At 46.3% G+C, this 17,543-nt stretch overlaps 1 protein-coding gene across 1 annotated transcript in view; it reads right to left on the reverse strand.

Moving 5' to 3' along the window:
* Positions 1 to 4,539: 4,539 nt before the first annotated feature.
* Positions 4,540 to 17,543, reverse strand: part of smad7 (SMAD family member 7) — a 16,152-nt gene continuing 3,148 nt past the window's right edge. Inside the window, exons 3-4 of the mRNA XM_070552788.1 lie at positions 15,800 to 15,871; positions 4,540 to 5,306 (exon numbers count right to left, since the gene is read on the reverse strand). Coding sequence (XP_070408889.1) covers positions 4,768 to 5,306; positions 15,800 to 15,871 — 611 coding nt within the window. The 3' untranslated portion in view covers positions 4,540 to 4,767. The remainder of the gene's footprint in view (positions 5,307 to 15,799; positions 15,872 to 17,543) is intronic.

Consider the following 17,543-nt stretch of genomic DNA (forward strand, 5'->3'; position numbering starts at 1 on the left):
ATTACTAGATAAGATGATAAAAGTGTAACATTGATTAAAAAACATGTCTAAAATATGTGATTACAAAATATGGGTTTGTTAAATATGTAACGTGCTGTAAAGTTTGTATAAGGTAGAGTTTGTAATGGTCACATGATCAGAGTTTGGTTGAGAGCGCAACCATAGCATGGATACATGGCTACAGATGCGTCTACAGCCTCGACGTTAATGTCCTTCTGCATGTGGTCCAAGAGGCGCACACTGTATGGTTTCATGTATAATGTTTGTATAATGTTGCATATGTGTTCTACACTGGTAATGAGAGGACATTTTTGTGATTCATTATTGCGCATTTCCTTTCTGTTCTGCTTGCACGAGACCGTTTATGGACAATGATATGAGAGACTGATAAGTTCAAACAGTTATGGTGTAAACTTTGTGTTTCTTCAGTTTTCACGGTGTCTGAAGACAATAAGAGAGAGAGAAAGAGAGCAAAATAAACATCCGAAGACATCAGTGTAATGCGTGGCCATTCTTTGTTGGACCCCTGTAGTTACACTTCTGTTTAAGTGTATTAAAAGCCTAAAATTCTGTATAATTAATGAGCATCAGACCCATGTGACCACAGAGCTAGCTCCGTGGAAAGGCCTCAATCTGAGCCTCAGCCTCGCCTGAAAACTGTTCGGTCATTTTCATTCTCTCAACTTAGACCATTAGTTGTAGCGTTTGTGCATTATTTTTTGGATATTATTTGTGCAATTGTTGGAGAAAATTACTTGCTGCAGCATTAATTGCACTAATAGAGCGTCCAAGGAGTCTCCACTTCATTTTTTTCGGTAAGTAAAATTATATTTATGTATTTTAGGTCACTGCCAAGCTGAGCTTAGATTTTAACATGTATTGTTTAACAATGAAATTTAAATGTAATAAGGTAAAACCCAGTGCATTTAACATAATGCTGCACTTTAGAAAATGGGTTGAAATATAACATGTTGGTGGAGCTGGGTTCCGACTATCGGCTTGTGGAGCTCTCGGGAGACCTGTTTTCCACCCGTTCTCCCCTCCCCGCAGCTCGGCGCATCTCTGTCTGATTGCGGCTTCTGTGTGCTGCGCGGGCTGCCGGTTTGTGGAGCTCTGGGATGGAAACCTTTCTACCCGGTTCTCCCCAGTGGCAGCTCTGCGCATCTCAGATCGCAGCGGCGCTTGTCTGCTGTGCGGCTGCCGGCTTGTGGAGCTCTCGGGAGACCTCTGTGTTCCACCCGGTTTTACCCAGCGGTCAGCCCGGCGTATGTCTGACTCAGTTAACTCCGGTTGTAGCTAGGTTGCTACCTCCGTTAGCTTAGCTCCCACCTCCGCGTTAGCTTTTGGGTTAGCTTCAGGTTAGCTTGTAGCTAGTTCGACCGGGTGTCGTCAGTTGATCCCAGCCTTACAGCCCCACCCTCAGCTCCACCTCTCTTCCCTTTTGTGAAATTGTCTGGGCTTGACGGAACCTGTGACACGGTCAAAATGGCGGTGGTGGCCACCTCCCATTTTAGCTCAAAAACTTATCATTGGAGTCTATGGAAACCCATTGTCCAATATTTATATGTAGATGGTGATGACGCTGTCAAAATCCAGGTGATAGTCGCGTCCCACTGCTCTTGCTAAAATAACACTAGACCCGCGTACGCTGCATAGTTTTGCTGTTGGTAGCTCTGTTGCCTCACAGTGAGAAGGTAACAGGTTTGAGTCAGGGGTGGGATTAGCATGTTCTCTCCGTGTATGTGTGGGATTCCTCTGGGCACTTCAGCTTTCCACCACAGACCAAAAACATGCAAGTTCGGATGATTGGAGACTCTAAATTGTCTCTAGGTTTGTATGACTGGTTGTTTGGCTCTGGAGACTGGAGACCAGGGTGTCCCTCGCCTCTTGTCTTGTCTGCTGGCATTAGGCACCAGCTCCCTGAAACCCTGCAGATGCTACGGCTAAAATCGTAAAGTTGAAGAGGAAAAGTTTATTTCAAGATAAAGATCACATGTTGCTCCATAAGCACAAAAGAAAGATTTGAAAAGTAAGGGAGGCTCACACATACAGAAATGATGAAAACACAAGCAGGGAAAATAAGTTCACAAGCATCCAATCTATTGAAGATCTTGTGGGCCACAAAATATGGCCTATTAATTAAAAAAATGCACACATTATTTTTATGGCTATTTATTTATATTTATGTTCATAGATGAGCCTTGTATTATTAAAACAAACCTAAAAAAGGAGAAAAGCACCAATTTACATCAACAGCCCATTGGAAAAACAAAACCCCACAATAGAAAGGCAGTTGGGGAGCCCGCAAAAATCATTGTGAGGGCCACAGATGGCCCCCATGCCGCACTTTGGACTCAACCCAAAAACAAGTCCCATTGGGCTGTGGTGAGCGTACAATTGAATGGGTCCCTCACTCTCCAAACCCAACTGGAGTCAACGGAGAGTGAGCAACTAGGTTTTTTGTGCAGCCTACAGTTGCAACAACTGGTGCACTACTGAAAACAAATCACATGGGACTTTCCTAGCCTGTCTGTTGGGATTTTATATTTTATTTTATCATACTTATATTTTAACTATCATGCCATAACGTCTGATTTTGTGAAAAAAATATAATAAAATAAATGTTTAGTTGGGTAAGCACCTTTCTTGGTAGAAATTAATGCACTGGGGGTGAACAGAGACCCATCCAATATGGCGGCCGGCCACTACAACACAGTCTTCGAGGTGTATGTGACTTAAACCCACCATGAAAAAGTTACAGCTCACTTACATTTCATTTAAAAACTCAGTCTGTATATCAGCTATTCACTCAACAATGCTACAAAAGTGAAGCTAAAAAGCTTTCAGTTTTTGCTAAATTTACGTGTAGCTAATTAAACAACGGGTTTTGTTGCTGCCTCAAAATTCCTTTTTTACACATTGTCCCTTTATGTTTAATCACAGTTTTTTTTACAGTAATCAGTAACTTATCTTTTACTCATTATTATTATTTTTTGTTTATCTTACCAATAACGTTTGGTTAGCTAAAAGATTTTATCAGCGCTAACTTTTTTCCATTTCCTCAGAGGCTAGCTTGACTTGCCTAGCTAATTTAGCCAATTATCTTAGACACGGCACTGCAAAGATAGTTATAACGACTTAGCTGGATAAATAATTTATTTGAATCTCCTTTATGAAACTGGTGAACAACCAACCTTTTTTTTAACATATCTGTAAAATTCTGGGTTTAATAGTGTCATCCGGTGTCAGAAACTAAACTCACAGCTGCTTTTTCCTCATAGATCGTGACCGTGCACACAAACATGTAAAGCACTTGTATGTTGTCACAGTTTTAATGGACTTACTGAATCAGGGTCACCCTGTCTGAGGGAAGTCATGGGTCAAGTCTGCAAGGCTACAAACACACAGCACCGAGCCGCTTTAGCTGTCTTAGCAAGGTTGGGGATTATACAGGCTTCCACCAGTTTCACCACATCATACCGAGCAGAGACAATATTTGAATAAACAGCGTTTGTATTACATTGTAGGCGATTTTGTCATTCATTGTACTGAAATACATGCTTGAAAATAAGAAACAAGAGCAATGAGCCATGCTGCTATTACAGATATTTCTACAAAGGCTTTCATAAACGGTTGTTTGCGTCTTTCATAAGCTGAAAACCAGTTCTTGAACAGAGCAGGAGGTGGAAAGTAGGTCCTGTGAATGTAGGGCTACGAGACTGTGGGTAAAGCAGGCTTACAGTAGTAATCCTCTTCACAGACACCCATCTGACTAGTAACAGGACGATGCCCAGACGCACGCACACACACACACACAGAAAAATGTTTGTTAGATTGAGATCTGTTTTGTCTTGTTTTCAGGGCCATGGCAGCATAAATAGGCCATCCTGTTCAACCACGGCACAATCCTCTACTGTCATTTTGCAACATTCCTTCAGGAGGTGCCCAAAATTCATCAATAAATAAACAACACTTTTCTCTTGTCGGCTCCTTCAGGAAGCCAGACCTGCGCTAGACTTTATTGGTTCCTGAAATTTGTCATTAGAGCTTCCTGGCTGGTGATGTCATGAGTCAGTTAATGACAGAGAGGAAGTGGGACATCCATCCCCAAATAACTCAGAGGAAAGGAAGACAATTTTCAAAAAGGCCTAATGAGCCCATAGGAACAGGGCCCCTGAGTTACGGCTTCGTCACAGTCTGACTCATTTTGTCTTTAAATGCTTTTAAGATCCTCAGCACGACATCAAAGCCCCTCAGGAAGACAAAGTTAAAGCGATGCCGACTTGGGTTATTAAAAACACAAAATTAAAGGGTTTTTCAGAGAACTGGCATGTGGAACCAATATAATATTTTAAGGTGGACGCTGAGCTGAAAAGAAGATTGTTAAAGTAAAGAAATCCCAAAGATACGACTGGACAAGAGAAGCTATTTGTATTTTTTTTATTTTGGCATTTCTTTGTTTTGTTTTTATATTAAGCAAAGTGCATCTTATTTTCTTTTCTCATCAACACATTGCACAATACATAAATAATGATGCATATAAAACGTCTTTGTATTTACAATTAATAATATCTTTATATATAACATAAAATACATTTTTTTGCTTCTTATTTAAATCTCAGTCATTTTAAACCAAGTCCATCAGAATTTTATATTTTCTTCTTTAAATCATCCTTTTCTCTCTGTTTAAACCTCTTTGTAAAACAAAGAAAAGTGGGAAAAAGTATTTTTTTGGGGAGGGAGAGGTCCGAGTGAAGAGGGCTGCTGCTATCGAGTATTGAAGATCACTTCCAACCAACACGGGCAGCTGCTGATAAACTGTCTGGTGTAGCACTGTCCCCAGCCTTTCACAAAGCTTATCTGCACCGTGAAGCCCGTGCGAGGCTGCTGTGTGAATTCGTGGTCGTTCGGCCTCTGCAGGCTGCCGGCCTTGTCGTAGTCAAAAGCTTTGATGGAGAATCCGGGAAAGACCTTGTGCACTAGCAGCGTGCGCGAGTCCGGGTTGTCCAGTGTGGCCGACTTGATGAAGATGGGGTAGCAGCTGCGGTTGTAGACCCACACTCCGTCCGGCTCGCGTGTGAGCTGGATGCCGTAGCCGATCTTCGCCCGCACCATCTGCACCAGTTGGGACTTGTTGTCAGAGCAGAGTTGGCCCAGGCAGAAGCCGTTCCCTTGAGGTAGATCATAGAAGATGTCCAGAGATGGCTCCTGGACTGAGTAGAGGCGTCCGACGCGCGTCTTTTCCTCCCAGTATGCCACCACGCACCAGTGGGCGCGCTCGCCAGACTCCTGCAACGCCAACGAATCTGGAAGAGAAAGAAGAGATAAGAGATGCTCAGATTTAAGCGGGAAAAGTAGTAGCCACAAAAATATTACACTGCAAAATGTCGAGATTAGACATTTTAGGTTTTTCATCGCCGATGCTGATATGCTGAGGTCACAGTCAGCCAGTGGTCATTATTCGCTGACGTTGTCTGCCATGTCAACAACAACAGTGGATGCACAACTCTGAATTTAACCAACTGTTGAATCTTAATTTTGTGGACTGCATAGTAATAAAATCAACCTTTAATCAAAGGTAATCAAATAGAGGCCAACCGATATGGGTTTTTTAAGGCCGATGCCGACTTTTTAAAGATTTTTTGTTGTCAATTAGTAAGGCCGACAAACACACACACACACACACACACACACACACACACACACACACACACACACACACACACACACACACGCTTTAGCAGCACTTTGTAAAAGACAACTGAACACTCACTGTTTGCAATATAAATTAAATAAGTCAATAAATCTCTTAATATTTATTGAACTTTAAATATAAAACAAGGTCAAAACAAAACAAAAAATGGTGTGTTGAGGTCCTTCGGGTCCTTTCTTCAGTCTAATAGTTGCGGCAGTTGGCCACACAGGTGCCTGATTTATTTTATTTTTTTAATCGTCTTTAAAAAATCATTTCGGCCGTTGGCCGATATAGAAAACACTGAAGATATCGCCTGAAAATATAGCCTCTAAATCAAAGTATTGAACATAAAAAACTGTAAATATAAAGAAACTTTGGCTGACAATAATGTTTTTGAGCATTTATCAAGCGGAGGTTTTCCAGGAACGTAGTTCCAATAAAATTCTGCAGCAGCACTGGACTGCCTGACTTTAAATCGGCTCTGCTCAGTAAGCCCATCGGCCAAGGCCGGTGCATCGGTCTAGAACAGATCAAGAGGAAAAGTGAGAAATGAGGGAAAAGATGACTTCATGAAAGAGTTGTGATCAGATGTCGTCTAACTCTCAGCATCGCTACATCTGAACCATGTCTTCCTTATCCCTGTTTTGGGAAATTGAGAATTTGCTTTACTCAAGAGCCAAAGCATCACCGTCATCCACAATTTCTGCCATACAGGAAAACCATATTGGAATTCCTGGACTTTAGACAAGAAAATCAGCTCGGAGGCGCTGCCAGGCAAGTTTCCACATGCACTACAATATTTATCTAAGCATTAAATGCTTATCTTCTGTCTGGCTCGCTGTATTTTTGTAGCGGCGAGGCCAACAATGTGCTGACGTCAACCTCCCCTTGTCCCGACTGTCTCTACAGCAACATTCTTCACCCTGCTGGAGGAAATTAGGCTGACGAAGATGAGGCCAGGATAACTGATGAAGAGCTTTCACCAGAAGAGGAAAAAAAACACATAAACCATGTTAACTCTGGTGTCTGAATCACTGACAGGAGAGGCCTCGGTCTAAAGTTTCCCCTGAGCATAAAAAAGAAGTGTAGCACTGGCACTGCTCCAGTTTCCTAACTCCTCCTCCACCTCCTCCTCCCCCCACCCCACAGAGCGCCTCCTGCGCCGCAGCCGCTCTCTCCCTTCATATCTCTATTCCTCAGAAATCTGGCTCCCAGCTACTCCCAGCTAGAAAAGTGGTAGCAGTCAGGCGCAAGGGGAAAAGAGTGGGACAGAGAGGGGGTGGGGTGGGGAAGAGAGGGAATGCTTTTCACATATTTTGACTGTTACTTTTGCAACTTTGCTTCCTCTTCTGATTTTCATAAGCGTTCCCGCTGTGCTTTTTCAGGTTATCGCCTCATCTCCCCCAGCTTAGTCAGCCTCAACGGGACGCGCACCCATTGGGAGTGCCAGCGAGGGACATTTCTGAGAGACATGGCACTCCAGCTTCCTGTTCAACCGCCTTTTTTCTTTTTTGTTCTTTTCTTTTTTTTAAATCTGGCAGCAGCTTTGAATGCACCCGGTAATTTGGAAGGTCCCGTCTGAGACAAACTGCAAGGTTAATGTGGCGAGATCTCTGCCGGCCCGAGCGGTCTTAGCCTGGCCTGTCATTAGCCTTCATTAGTCAGAAAGGAGGGGGTAAATGGGGGGAGCAACATTTGGAGAGAGGAGACAGAAATGAAGGGGGGGGGGGGGCAGCAAAACCGAAAGCATGCCTTCCATAAAACAAGAGGGGCTGTGTTCTTTGAAGTTGGACTGCGCCGAGCCTCGGGGAGGTTATCGTAAATCCGTCCTCACAGGGAGCTAAGAGGAAACCAAAGTACCCGGCAAGCTACCTCTGACAAAATTAAGGAAAAAGAAGAATTTTTTTGCAGGATAAAATGGAGACAGTGTCTTTTGTGGCCTGGGGACACATTAAAGAGACAATATGTAGTTTAGACCTCTAATCTCTGGAAATATCCATGAAAATGCTGTTGACAATGAATTAAACGATGCCCAGTTGTTCAAGAATAAATTTTAATAGGGGAAGACTGCAGGAGGGAGCGGTAAAATACAGGGGGTCCCCAGCAAAAACAAGAAACTTTACGAGTCTGATGAAACCCGCTGGTTTTCCATCAGGCAGTCACAGGGCAGCTCCAACAACCCAGTGGCTGTGCTGGGTCAATGTTATCGAGCTCAGTCACGGCCGAGGCGACGTCGTGCTCTGCTTAAGAAGAGGTGTTATTTCAGAAGAAGCGTCCAACGTATTTTTACGCATTCTCCGAGACATGTCACGTCGCTAAGTTGTTAGCGCTGCGCGCTAACACGTCAATAGTGCAGCGTAGCCTGCTGGAGGTTTTAAGGGTTCAGATGAAAACACCCGACCTCTCAGGCTGCTCACACATCGATCTTAAGTTGTCGCTGTTGCGCTCATGCCGTAATACAGTATTAGATGCGGTTAAAGTCAGACACGAAAAAATAAATAAATTTTACATGAATAAGTGATGCTTAGCCTGGTGGGGGGAGGAGAACCTGGCCTAATAAGCACTGGAGGAAACCCTGTCAAGATGGTCAACACTCGTTTATCTTAATGCTATTGAAACATGTAAACCAAAAAGCATTATATCCACTGCTACCTTTCTAATTTTAAACTCAGTAACTTTTGCTGTAACCACCTCGCCCTGCCTGCTCCTTCTTGCTGCCCGCCGGCTGTGATCACAAGCGACAACATAGTAGTTCCCGCTGCTTCTTCGGGAAACAGCGCAAAAATAAATAAATAAATAAAAAAACTTGGGATCTTGTAGGCGTGGCGGTGGGATTTCAGCCGTGGCGGCCCGCCACGGCTACGCCTATGTAAGGGAAACCCTGATAAAGTCGGGTCTAAAATACATAGGAGCAGGTCTAAGTCTCTGGACGACGCCATATTAGATGCCATGTTTCCTTCTACGGGAGCCCATGAGGACAAAATGATTTGTAACAAGTGGTTACAAAATTTCCACCATTCATAAACGTTGTTTTGCTCGTTGCCAGTGAAGAAAGGGAGTCTGATGTGGTTGTCATTTTGCTGGAGCTTTCACTCCCAGGTATTTTTACCCTAATGGCCATCTGTTAGTAAGGTCTTCTAATCCTGAACACAAAAATACTGCTTGCTTGCAATGATTTAGGTTTGTACTGCCCCCTATCAGCAGGGGAAATACACACTGTCACTTTTAAGTGTTTCCAAAAGGTGGAAAGTTTTACAAATTCAGCAAGAGCCCAGGTTGATAAGGACAAACTCACCTGTGGGGCTGTGTGTGCGTGCTCGCGTGTGTTTTGTTGTTGCTGTCAGAGACAGAGTTTGGCGTCATAGGTCATTAGAGCGGCTGCCTGTCTGAGCCTGTCACTGCTGCTCAAAAACACTCTGCTATTCAGGACTGCACTAACGGCCCTGTTCCCCCCGCCTCACGGACTCTCCTCTGAGAAACTCGTGGTAGAAGAAAACCACAGGGGGGGGGGGGGGGTTGCAGGATAACAGCAAAGAGAGGGAAGTTAGGCAAGAAAGAAAAACGGGTAGGCTAGTACACATCTAGCCTTCAGAAATGAGATGTTATGACTTTGAGTGCCCCAGGAATCACTTTGCATGATTCAGATTTTAGAGTTTGAATATCCAAATCAAGAGTTTTTAAAGTCGGACCTCTGCAGGTAGACAGAGAAGGAACGTGAGACAGTCAGACTCCTCTGCCGGCGGGGTGCTGCCTCTCCAAGAGTGATTTTCACTGCTCGTTCTGACAGCAGATGAGCTTACACCTCACGAGTTACGCTGCTGAGCATGCACGTTTATAAAAATTTGACTTTCAGCTCACCTCCTCTTCAGCTATTTTACCAGATTTTTTCAGAAACTCGTAACACTTCCTGAGGCGTCAGCCTCCTCCTGTTACAGCCCAGCACTGTTTCATGTGCATCCTGTGTGCCGTAGGTGGGGTTCGTGTCTTTCTGCCCTCCTGTCTGTGTGTGGCTGGGTTCTGTTTACTTATCGAAGCATTAGTCTGTGGATCTGTCTGCCTCCCCACCTGCTCCTCTGCACTCCAACCTTTAAGCCCTCTTGTGTCTCGGGCTTCTCCTCGCTGGAGATAAGCTGGGTGGCTGGCAGCCTGCGGCCATCTGTCACCCTAACCTTTTCTGTTCTGCTTCTGTCAGTTGTCTACTGCTGGTCTGTTCTATTCTGGTTTGTCCCATGGGGGGTCTCCACATACAACCCCCCACCATTTAACATAAAGACTTTCCCCGCTGGTCCTCGACAAAGCAGCGACGCTCTGGAGGGCTGAAATCTGGAGTCTGTCTAGCAATGATCACCGGTACTGGTGACAGCTTGCCTCGTTTTCAGACAAATGTTGGGTTGATTTTGAACGGAACAAGAAAAATTCAACTTTTCTAGACATTTTGGGCTTTAAAGAGCAGACAGCAGGTTAACTGAGATGACTGGACCCGTCTGATGGGAGAACAGCTGAGGAGAAGGGCAGGGAGGTGCTAGACTCCTCTTAGGGCCACAAACACAGTCTGGAAAGGTTAATCATTACCTCGGTCTGACTCCACAAACACAGACACACACACACACACACACCAGGTTGCTGCTATTCTTAGAAGTCAGCAGATTCTGCACCGCCACACACTCAATTTTCAACCTTCAGTTCTGAACACTTTCAACATCGGTAAATAGCGAGGAGGCTCCTGAGAACGTTCTTGCATCGATCCCTGAGAGTTGTGTGTGTGTGTGTGTGTGTGTGTGTGTGTGTGTGTGTGTGTGTGTGTGTGTGTGTGTGTGTGTGTGTGTGTGCCTCAGACGTGTAATAGCCCTGTCATCAGATGCACTTGGCGGATGAAAACGGGAACGAGGAAGTCATGAAGCAAACTGCTGGAGGGGGGAGGAAAAGCTCTTCACGGTGCCTTATTTTCTAAGTCAACACCCTCTCTCGAGCCGGGGAAAGTATATTCCAAAGGTCAATGGTCACCCTGGAGGCATTCCCTTTGTTCTCTTCTCCTGCGCTGTACACATCCAGCCCTGGACGGATGTTTTTCGGCCTTAAAAGTTCTCATGTCTCTACTCTTGAACGTCATAAAGTTTTCAAAGTTGAGAAAATATGCAGCCTTATCTATAGAAATCAATTCAATTCCAGGCGATCAGAGACCTCAGAGAGGAGAGGAGTGTGATTGCCGTGTTCTGCATAGAGAAGAAAGTATCATCCAGCGCGGTAAACCAGAGAGTTTGGCCCTGGTCCGCTTTAAGCTGTGACTGGTCACTTCAGGACACTCAAACCAAAGAGCTACACAAACACTCGTTTTGCTCTCTCTAACATCAAACATTTACTGCATTACCCACAATCCACGTGGGCTTTTAGGTATGATAGTCAGGTGAAGCTTTTGCTGGTCGCAGCCAAAAGCAGAGCAGAAGCCTTAAGTGGTCTGTGTAACACACACCAGGATGTTTTTTCCATCTTCACACACAAAGTCCAGCTCTGATTCAAGAGGTCTTGAACTATTCTACAGAAGCAGACAGCAGAGCAAAGAGCATGCAGGCCTGTTTTAGAAAAGCAAATGTGTGTATGGTTATCAAGTGTAGGAATAATACAGAAAATCTAAAAGGAAAGCCTGATTTATGGTATTTAAGTCAGGGACGTGTTGCACTCATTTTAGTTTTAGGAGCAAGGCAGAAAAAGGGCAGAGAAGATGTGATTCTGTGCGTTTAGCAGCAGAAAGGGAGGAAGTGCCGCTTTTGGGTGGCACGTTATTCAAAACTGTTGAGACCTTCCCCCCATCTCAGGAAACCTAAATAAGCCTCGATGGGAGGAAAACCGCACAGGGGAGTGGCGCAGTTTCTCTATCTGCAGATCTGGACTCCTTGCAGAAAGACAGATAGAGAGAACGAGCTGCAGACACGCCATCTCTAACATGAACCATCCGGCCTCGCCCGGGGAGGAGATAAGGAGGAGAAGGGGAGTGTGTTTTCCCTCCATCCATGGCACCCTTTTGTTTGGGAGGCTTTAAAATTACACAACCAACAAGTCCTGATGTCGCTCAGAAACGCTGCTCCAGATGAAACGCAGGAACTAATTAATCTCCCGTCTCCATCCACGTTTTCACAGAGCGGCAGAACAATACTTCCTCGCGGTTCGTTCTCTCGTGTTACACGTTCTTCACAACTTACACTGCACTTACGCACACACCACCACCACCACAGGCCAGATTTCTCAGGGCGACAGGACAAATAAACACAAGGTAGTCTGAAACTGGGTGCCAGCCAGGCTGGAATGATGTCACCAGTTCACTTTTGCAAACACACAAGTCAGAAGTTTACCCGCAAGATCTGTATCTAGGAGTCACACACACACACACACACACACTTTTACGGGCATGTGTCTCCACTTATTCAAATCTACAGACAGGATTCAATCACCCCTCCCCTCCCCCCCTCCCCTTTCACACATTCTCTCTCAATATTGTTCATGGCTTCATCCATCCGAGTAATGTCAAAATCCACTTCCACAGAGTGACTGCAAACCAAAACATCTGGTTCTGGGCTTCCCTCCAGCCTTGGCTCGGGACCAGACCTGCAGAACCTTCTGTCTGCCGCTGCTAACATCGCTTTTAGCTACGGACGCAGCATCAGACAGAATCAGAATGAAAAATCCAAACAGAACGCGTGTAAGCCCGACACACTCTCCTCCATCCTCTCCATCATCATCCGCCGCCTCCTCAATGTGCTGTTTTTTCGATTTGCGCAGCATAATGACACAGGGTGGGGAACAGAGGGCGGCCAAAGCCAAAATTAAGTCCCTTGCCAAGAGGTGGCTTGGCTGCCTCGCAAGGAGAGGAAGTGGGGAGTAATGAGAGATCCTGGCCCAGCACAGAGCGGCCCGGTTCTGCTATGCTCAACTCACTGGCTAACACACAGCCTCCAAATTACAGAGAGCAGAGCTGACGGCCATCCTTCCCTCCACCCAAAGCTGCCATCTTCTCTCCATCTTCATTCCTTTCTCCTACAGCAGCTCGGGCAACGAGGGTGCTTATTTTCTCTAAAAACGAACCGCTTTAACAGGCGTCCGTTTCTATTCCGCAACACAAAATCTCGTCTTCTCCTTCTTTCTTATGGTTTCACCTCCTTTACTTTTCTGGCTGCTGCACCCCAGTGTTTGTTTTCCGTCAAGAGGAGGCCTCGGCTGCCTCCCCTGTCCGCTTGCCTTTTCCTCAAAGACATGAGGTCATTTCCTGCGCGGCCCTTTCCTCTCCCCGCTAACCCAAACAGGGCAGGAATGTTGAAGAGGAGGAAGACTGAGGGTGCTCTGTTTCTTAATAGCTTAAGACTGATTTAAAAAAAAAGGATTAGCTGATGGGTTTACTTTAAATTGTCACAGGCCTGTTTTGTCCTTGAGTTTGTAAAAAAAAAAGAAGCTCTTTTTAGGAGGGCGGGTTCATTAGACGAGCAGATCTGGGTTGATTTAATGAGCCGAGGTGCCAAGACTAAATTTAATCTCCATCAGAGCCACTGATGAAGGTTACACTTCCAGCCAATTCGCTGGATGACTAATTGCCTGACTGAAGGGCCGGGTGACTGTCTGTCGAGGCAGGCTGGCAGTATAAGAATACAACTTGTCCTAAATTTAACCTGCAGTGGGAGGAAGCGCCTGTGTGACAAACGGCCGCGCGCCAGGGCTCGCACCGGGTCATCCTATCTGCCCATGTGTGTGTGAGCAGAGCCCAGCCAGATCCTCTTACACTCAGGCACTCCGGGTCTGCCCCAAATGGCACCAAGAGGCATGCCAGTGACCCACCGAGCGTCTGACACTTAAACAGAACTGTAGAGAAGGCTGGTGCTGCTGGGATCTGTCCCCATTGGAGGTTAAGATAAACAAAATGCAAAAAAGTTTGCTTTCTTCATTCTGCTTCATTATCATGTCCATGTTGAACAATTCTATATTATTGTCTAGGAAAAGGTGCCATTTTACATAAAACATCAGGCCTAGCCTCCCGCAGGAGAGCACAGAAACGCGCTAAAGTGGCTCCAGACCTGTTTTAGCCTGACAACAACCAAAAAGTAGACGGCTGGCAACAGGATTACTTCCTAAGCTGCTCATAACTCAGTCATTTAACACTCCACAGATTCATAACCAACAGTGCAGCACCCTCTTAACCCTGACCTGCTCTCCGTTTCACAATCTCTGATCTCTCTGTTCAGTTCCTGGGTGAACCTAACCCCCCGACACCCGGCTCCGCTCGTCCTCTCCTCTTCCCTTCCCTCCCTGCTCTGCTCCAAGCTGATGACGTGAGCCGGCGAGGGGAGCTTTGGAGCTGCTAGCCTGGCAGGCAGCCTAGTCTGCATTTGCGCTTGTCGCTGTCACAGTTCGTTTAACTCCTTCCAGCCCGAATGATCCAGGTGTTTTATTTTTTTTATATATAAACAAGGAAGAACTTCATCTCCTCGGCTCCATCTGAACTTTGTTTGCCAGTAAACCACCCACCCTGCCTGAGATGCAGCTCCAGTTTAGCTAAAGCTCCTAATGATTATCGTGCAACACACAGAAAAAAGTCGAGAACTGTCGCCTCTCCCCTTAGAGCCTCCCTGTTGTCTGTAAATGTGTCTGAAGAAGAACACAAAAAGGGCAGAGTGAATGAATTAGAAGGTCAGGAGCGGGCCTCTGGGAGAGCCATGTTTCTTTTTGCAGGCCCCCAGAGGAAGGGAGCAGAGCAGGGAACCAGGGAGGAGGGAAGAACAGGAATGGATTCACCTCTCTCTCTCTCTCTCTCTCTCTCTCTCTCCTTTTCTTTTCCTCCGAGCTTGCCAGGGAAATCATGAGGGCAGAGCGCTTTGGCCATCAGCCTCTCCTGCTCTCACTGAGGAGCTCCATTTACCAAACGGCTGGGTGCCACTGTCATGTCATCCTCACCAGGAAGGAAAAACAGGGGAGGAGGTGGAAAAGACAGAGGAGGGGTGGCACCTGACTGGTGAAGGGGTGGCTGTTTAAGCCTTCTTGGGTTACACATTTTAAAAACGTGTCTTTAGTGAATGCACACTGGGAGGACTGTAGCGTCCGTCCCACAGGTCAGAGGAGAGCAGGATTTCTGGATCTTCTGCTCTTTAAAGCCTCTGATTTTTCTTCAACAGCTCAGACAGGCAAGGCTAAAACCTCCACCCCCTACCACCAAACAAAGGATGGGGGGGGGGGGGGGGGGGGGGAATGGGCAGCGAACACTAACTGACATAAAACAGGCTTTAAAAAGGGCCAATAATGAGAACCATCTGCAGCAAAAGCAGAGCGGAGAGCAGCACGAAGCCAAAGCGCTCCTCCTCTCAGAAGCATCGCCTCGTTGTGCTCCCTGGGCGACGACTGCTAAAGGAGGTGATGCGTCGCCGACGGGCGATTAGAGGGGAAGGCTGCAGACACCCAAAACACGTCCGGCATCAGAGCTGGCAGAGAGAAAGGCGTCTGTGTCTCACCCTTATCCACACACAGCCTAGAGGAGAGTTCCCCGACTACAAAGATGCCTCCTGTACGTGCAAACATGCCGAAACAAACACTCAAATGTCACTTGAAGGGACCCCCCCCCCCCCCCCACACACACACACACACACACACACACACACACATCACATGAACTGAGCATATTATTCTGCAAACAACGACCCGGCATGTTGGTCTTCTATTACAACATCACACAGAGAGCGGGAAGAAAAGAGGAGTGTTGTTCAAAAGAGCCAGGAGGGAAGAATTTATGTGGCTGTGGGAGAACTACACCACCCTCCTCCTCCTCCACCTCCTCCACTGGCTTTTTATTACAGAGGGGAAGCAGGGGCCCCCACAATCACAGCCTCATCATCTCAAAGTATGGAGAGGAGATGGTGTGTGTGTGTGTGTGTGTGTGTGTGTGTGTGTGTGTGTGTGTGTGTGTGTGTGTGTGTGTGTGTGTGTGTGTGTGTGTGTGTGTGTGTGTGTGTGTGTGTGTGTGTGTGTGTGTGTGTGTTGGGAGGAATGCAAAGAAGAAGGAAAGGAAAACAGGGGAGGAAGATGATGAGGAGAGAAGATGAATGGGCGATGTGAACTTGTAGAGATATTCACCTGAAAGCCCCACGGGGGCCGAGTACGTCGTTCCTCCAGTCTCACTGGATGAAGGTCCAGAGTCTGGAGAATCTGGAGGAAGAAGACTTTGAGTTAGTACGGAGTGAATTCCTGTGTGTGTGTGTGTGTGTGTGTGTGTGTGTGTGTGTGTGTGTGTGTGTGTGTGTGTGTGTGTGTGTGTGTGTGTGTGTGTGTGAGATGAGAGACCAGCAGCTGTGACGCCGTCAATCACTCGTGTGAAATCAATGCCTAATGAAGACGCTGACGATGAAGCTCACACTCTCTCTTTAACACACACACACACACACACACACACACACACACACACACACACACACACACACACACACACACACACACACACACACACAGCAGAGAATTTCTTACACCCCCAATAATCCCCCATAATCCACTGCTTTGGAAGGAATGTTAGCCCCGGTTCTCTGCGTAGACGAGCCGCTGATCTGGAAAGAGCCAGATCTCTTTCTGCTCATGAACCAGGCGAGCATTTGGGGCCGGAAACTTTTGATTCCAGCCTCAATAATTGCACACAGATCATATAACTGAGGACAAACTGGGTCTTAAAAGTCTGGTGGTTGTTTTTTCTGATTCGTTAAAAGAAAACGCACCAAAAAGACGATGTCTAAAAGTGAACACCTGAATGGAGAGTGAACAGAGGATCTGTGTGACCATCCATCACTACCCATGCTGCTGCAGACCGAGCCCCGGTGAGCACGCCTCCAGTCGGACTGAGCTGGGACAATGAAGCGGAGTGTTTATATTCTGGGAGGGTTTGACTTGAAGCCACATGGATGGTAAAGATGGCTCTGCCCTGCCCTGGCCTGCCCGGACGCGGCCCGCACTCCTGCGGTCGCCGCACGGGCAGAACTCAAGCCTTCCTGGCTTTCATTGGTTGCCAGCGTACCTTGCCCCTGGTCTCTCAGGTAACATTTCACAGCTGACCACAGGGCTGAGCCAGAGAGCCAAACAGTGTGCGATTTATATTCCCCAGAGCTGCAACAAGGTAGGGTTTTATGTTCAGGCTCCTTTCATATTGACCGCCGCTGCCGGAGCAGGACGGGCACCCTGACGCACATAACCCCACTTCCTGCATCGTAAAATCCACCGCTCCTCTGCTTCACGGGGACGTTATAAACGTCTGATCGCCTTGTTGACATTAATTTTCATATTCTCTGATGTTTAAAGACACCCAGCTACATGAGAATGATGGAATCGTCAATGAATGTAAATGGGGATGATGAGTAGCAGCTTCCTGCAGGCTGTGGGGAAAAACCCTGGTCTTTCTGCACGATAAGCTGATCTGTCCTGTGTGTGTGTGTGTGTGTGTGTGTGTGTGTGTGTGTGTGTGTGTGTGTGTGTGTGTGTGTGTGTGTGTGTGTGTGTGTGTGTGTGTGTGTGAGTGTGTGTTTGCCCTCTGGCCTGCTCCATTGTCCAATTAATATGTCTTTCACCTTTCCTGGACGATACAAAGACACACACAACCAGATAAACTGACAGAGACTCCTTTGATAAGCCATGACTGCACCTGGACCGACTCAAAGAAACCAAAAACAGAAGCAGACCTGGACTACTGGGGCCCTGCAAATAAAATGTATAATTCAATCTCAGCTCCAAACATTCATGAAAATAATTTAATCTACAAAAAAGTACTTATTTTATGAGGGTTTGAAGTCACAAGCTTCTAGTTTCGGTGTTTTACAGTCAGAGTAACTAAAGATGGCAG

Source organism: Nothobranchius furzeri, chromosome 6, assembly GCF_043380555.1.
Source record: "Nothobranchius furzeri strain GRZ-AD chromosome 6, NfurGRZ-RIMD1, whole genome shotgun sequence".
In the NCBI taxonomy this organism is placed as follows: domain Eukaryota; kingdom Metazoa; phylum Chordata; class Actinopteri; order Cyprinodontiformes; family Nothobranchiidae; genus Nothobranchius; species Nothobranchius furzeri.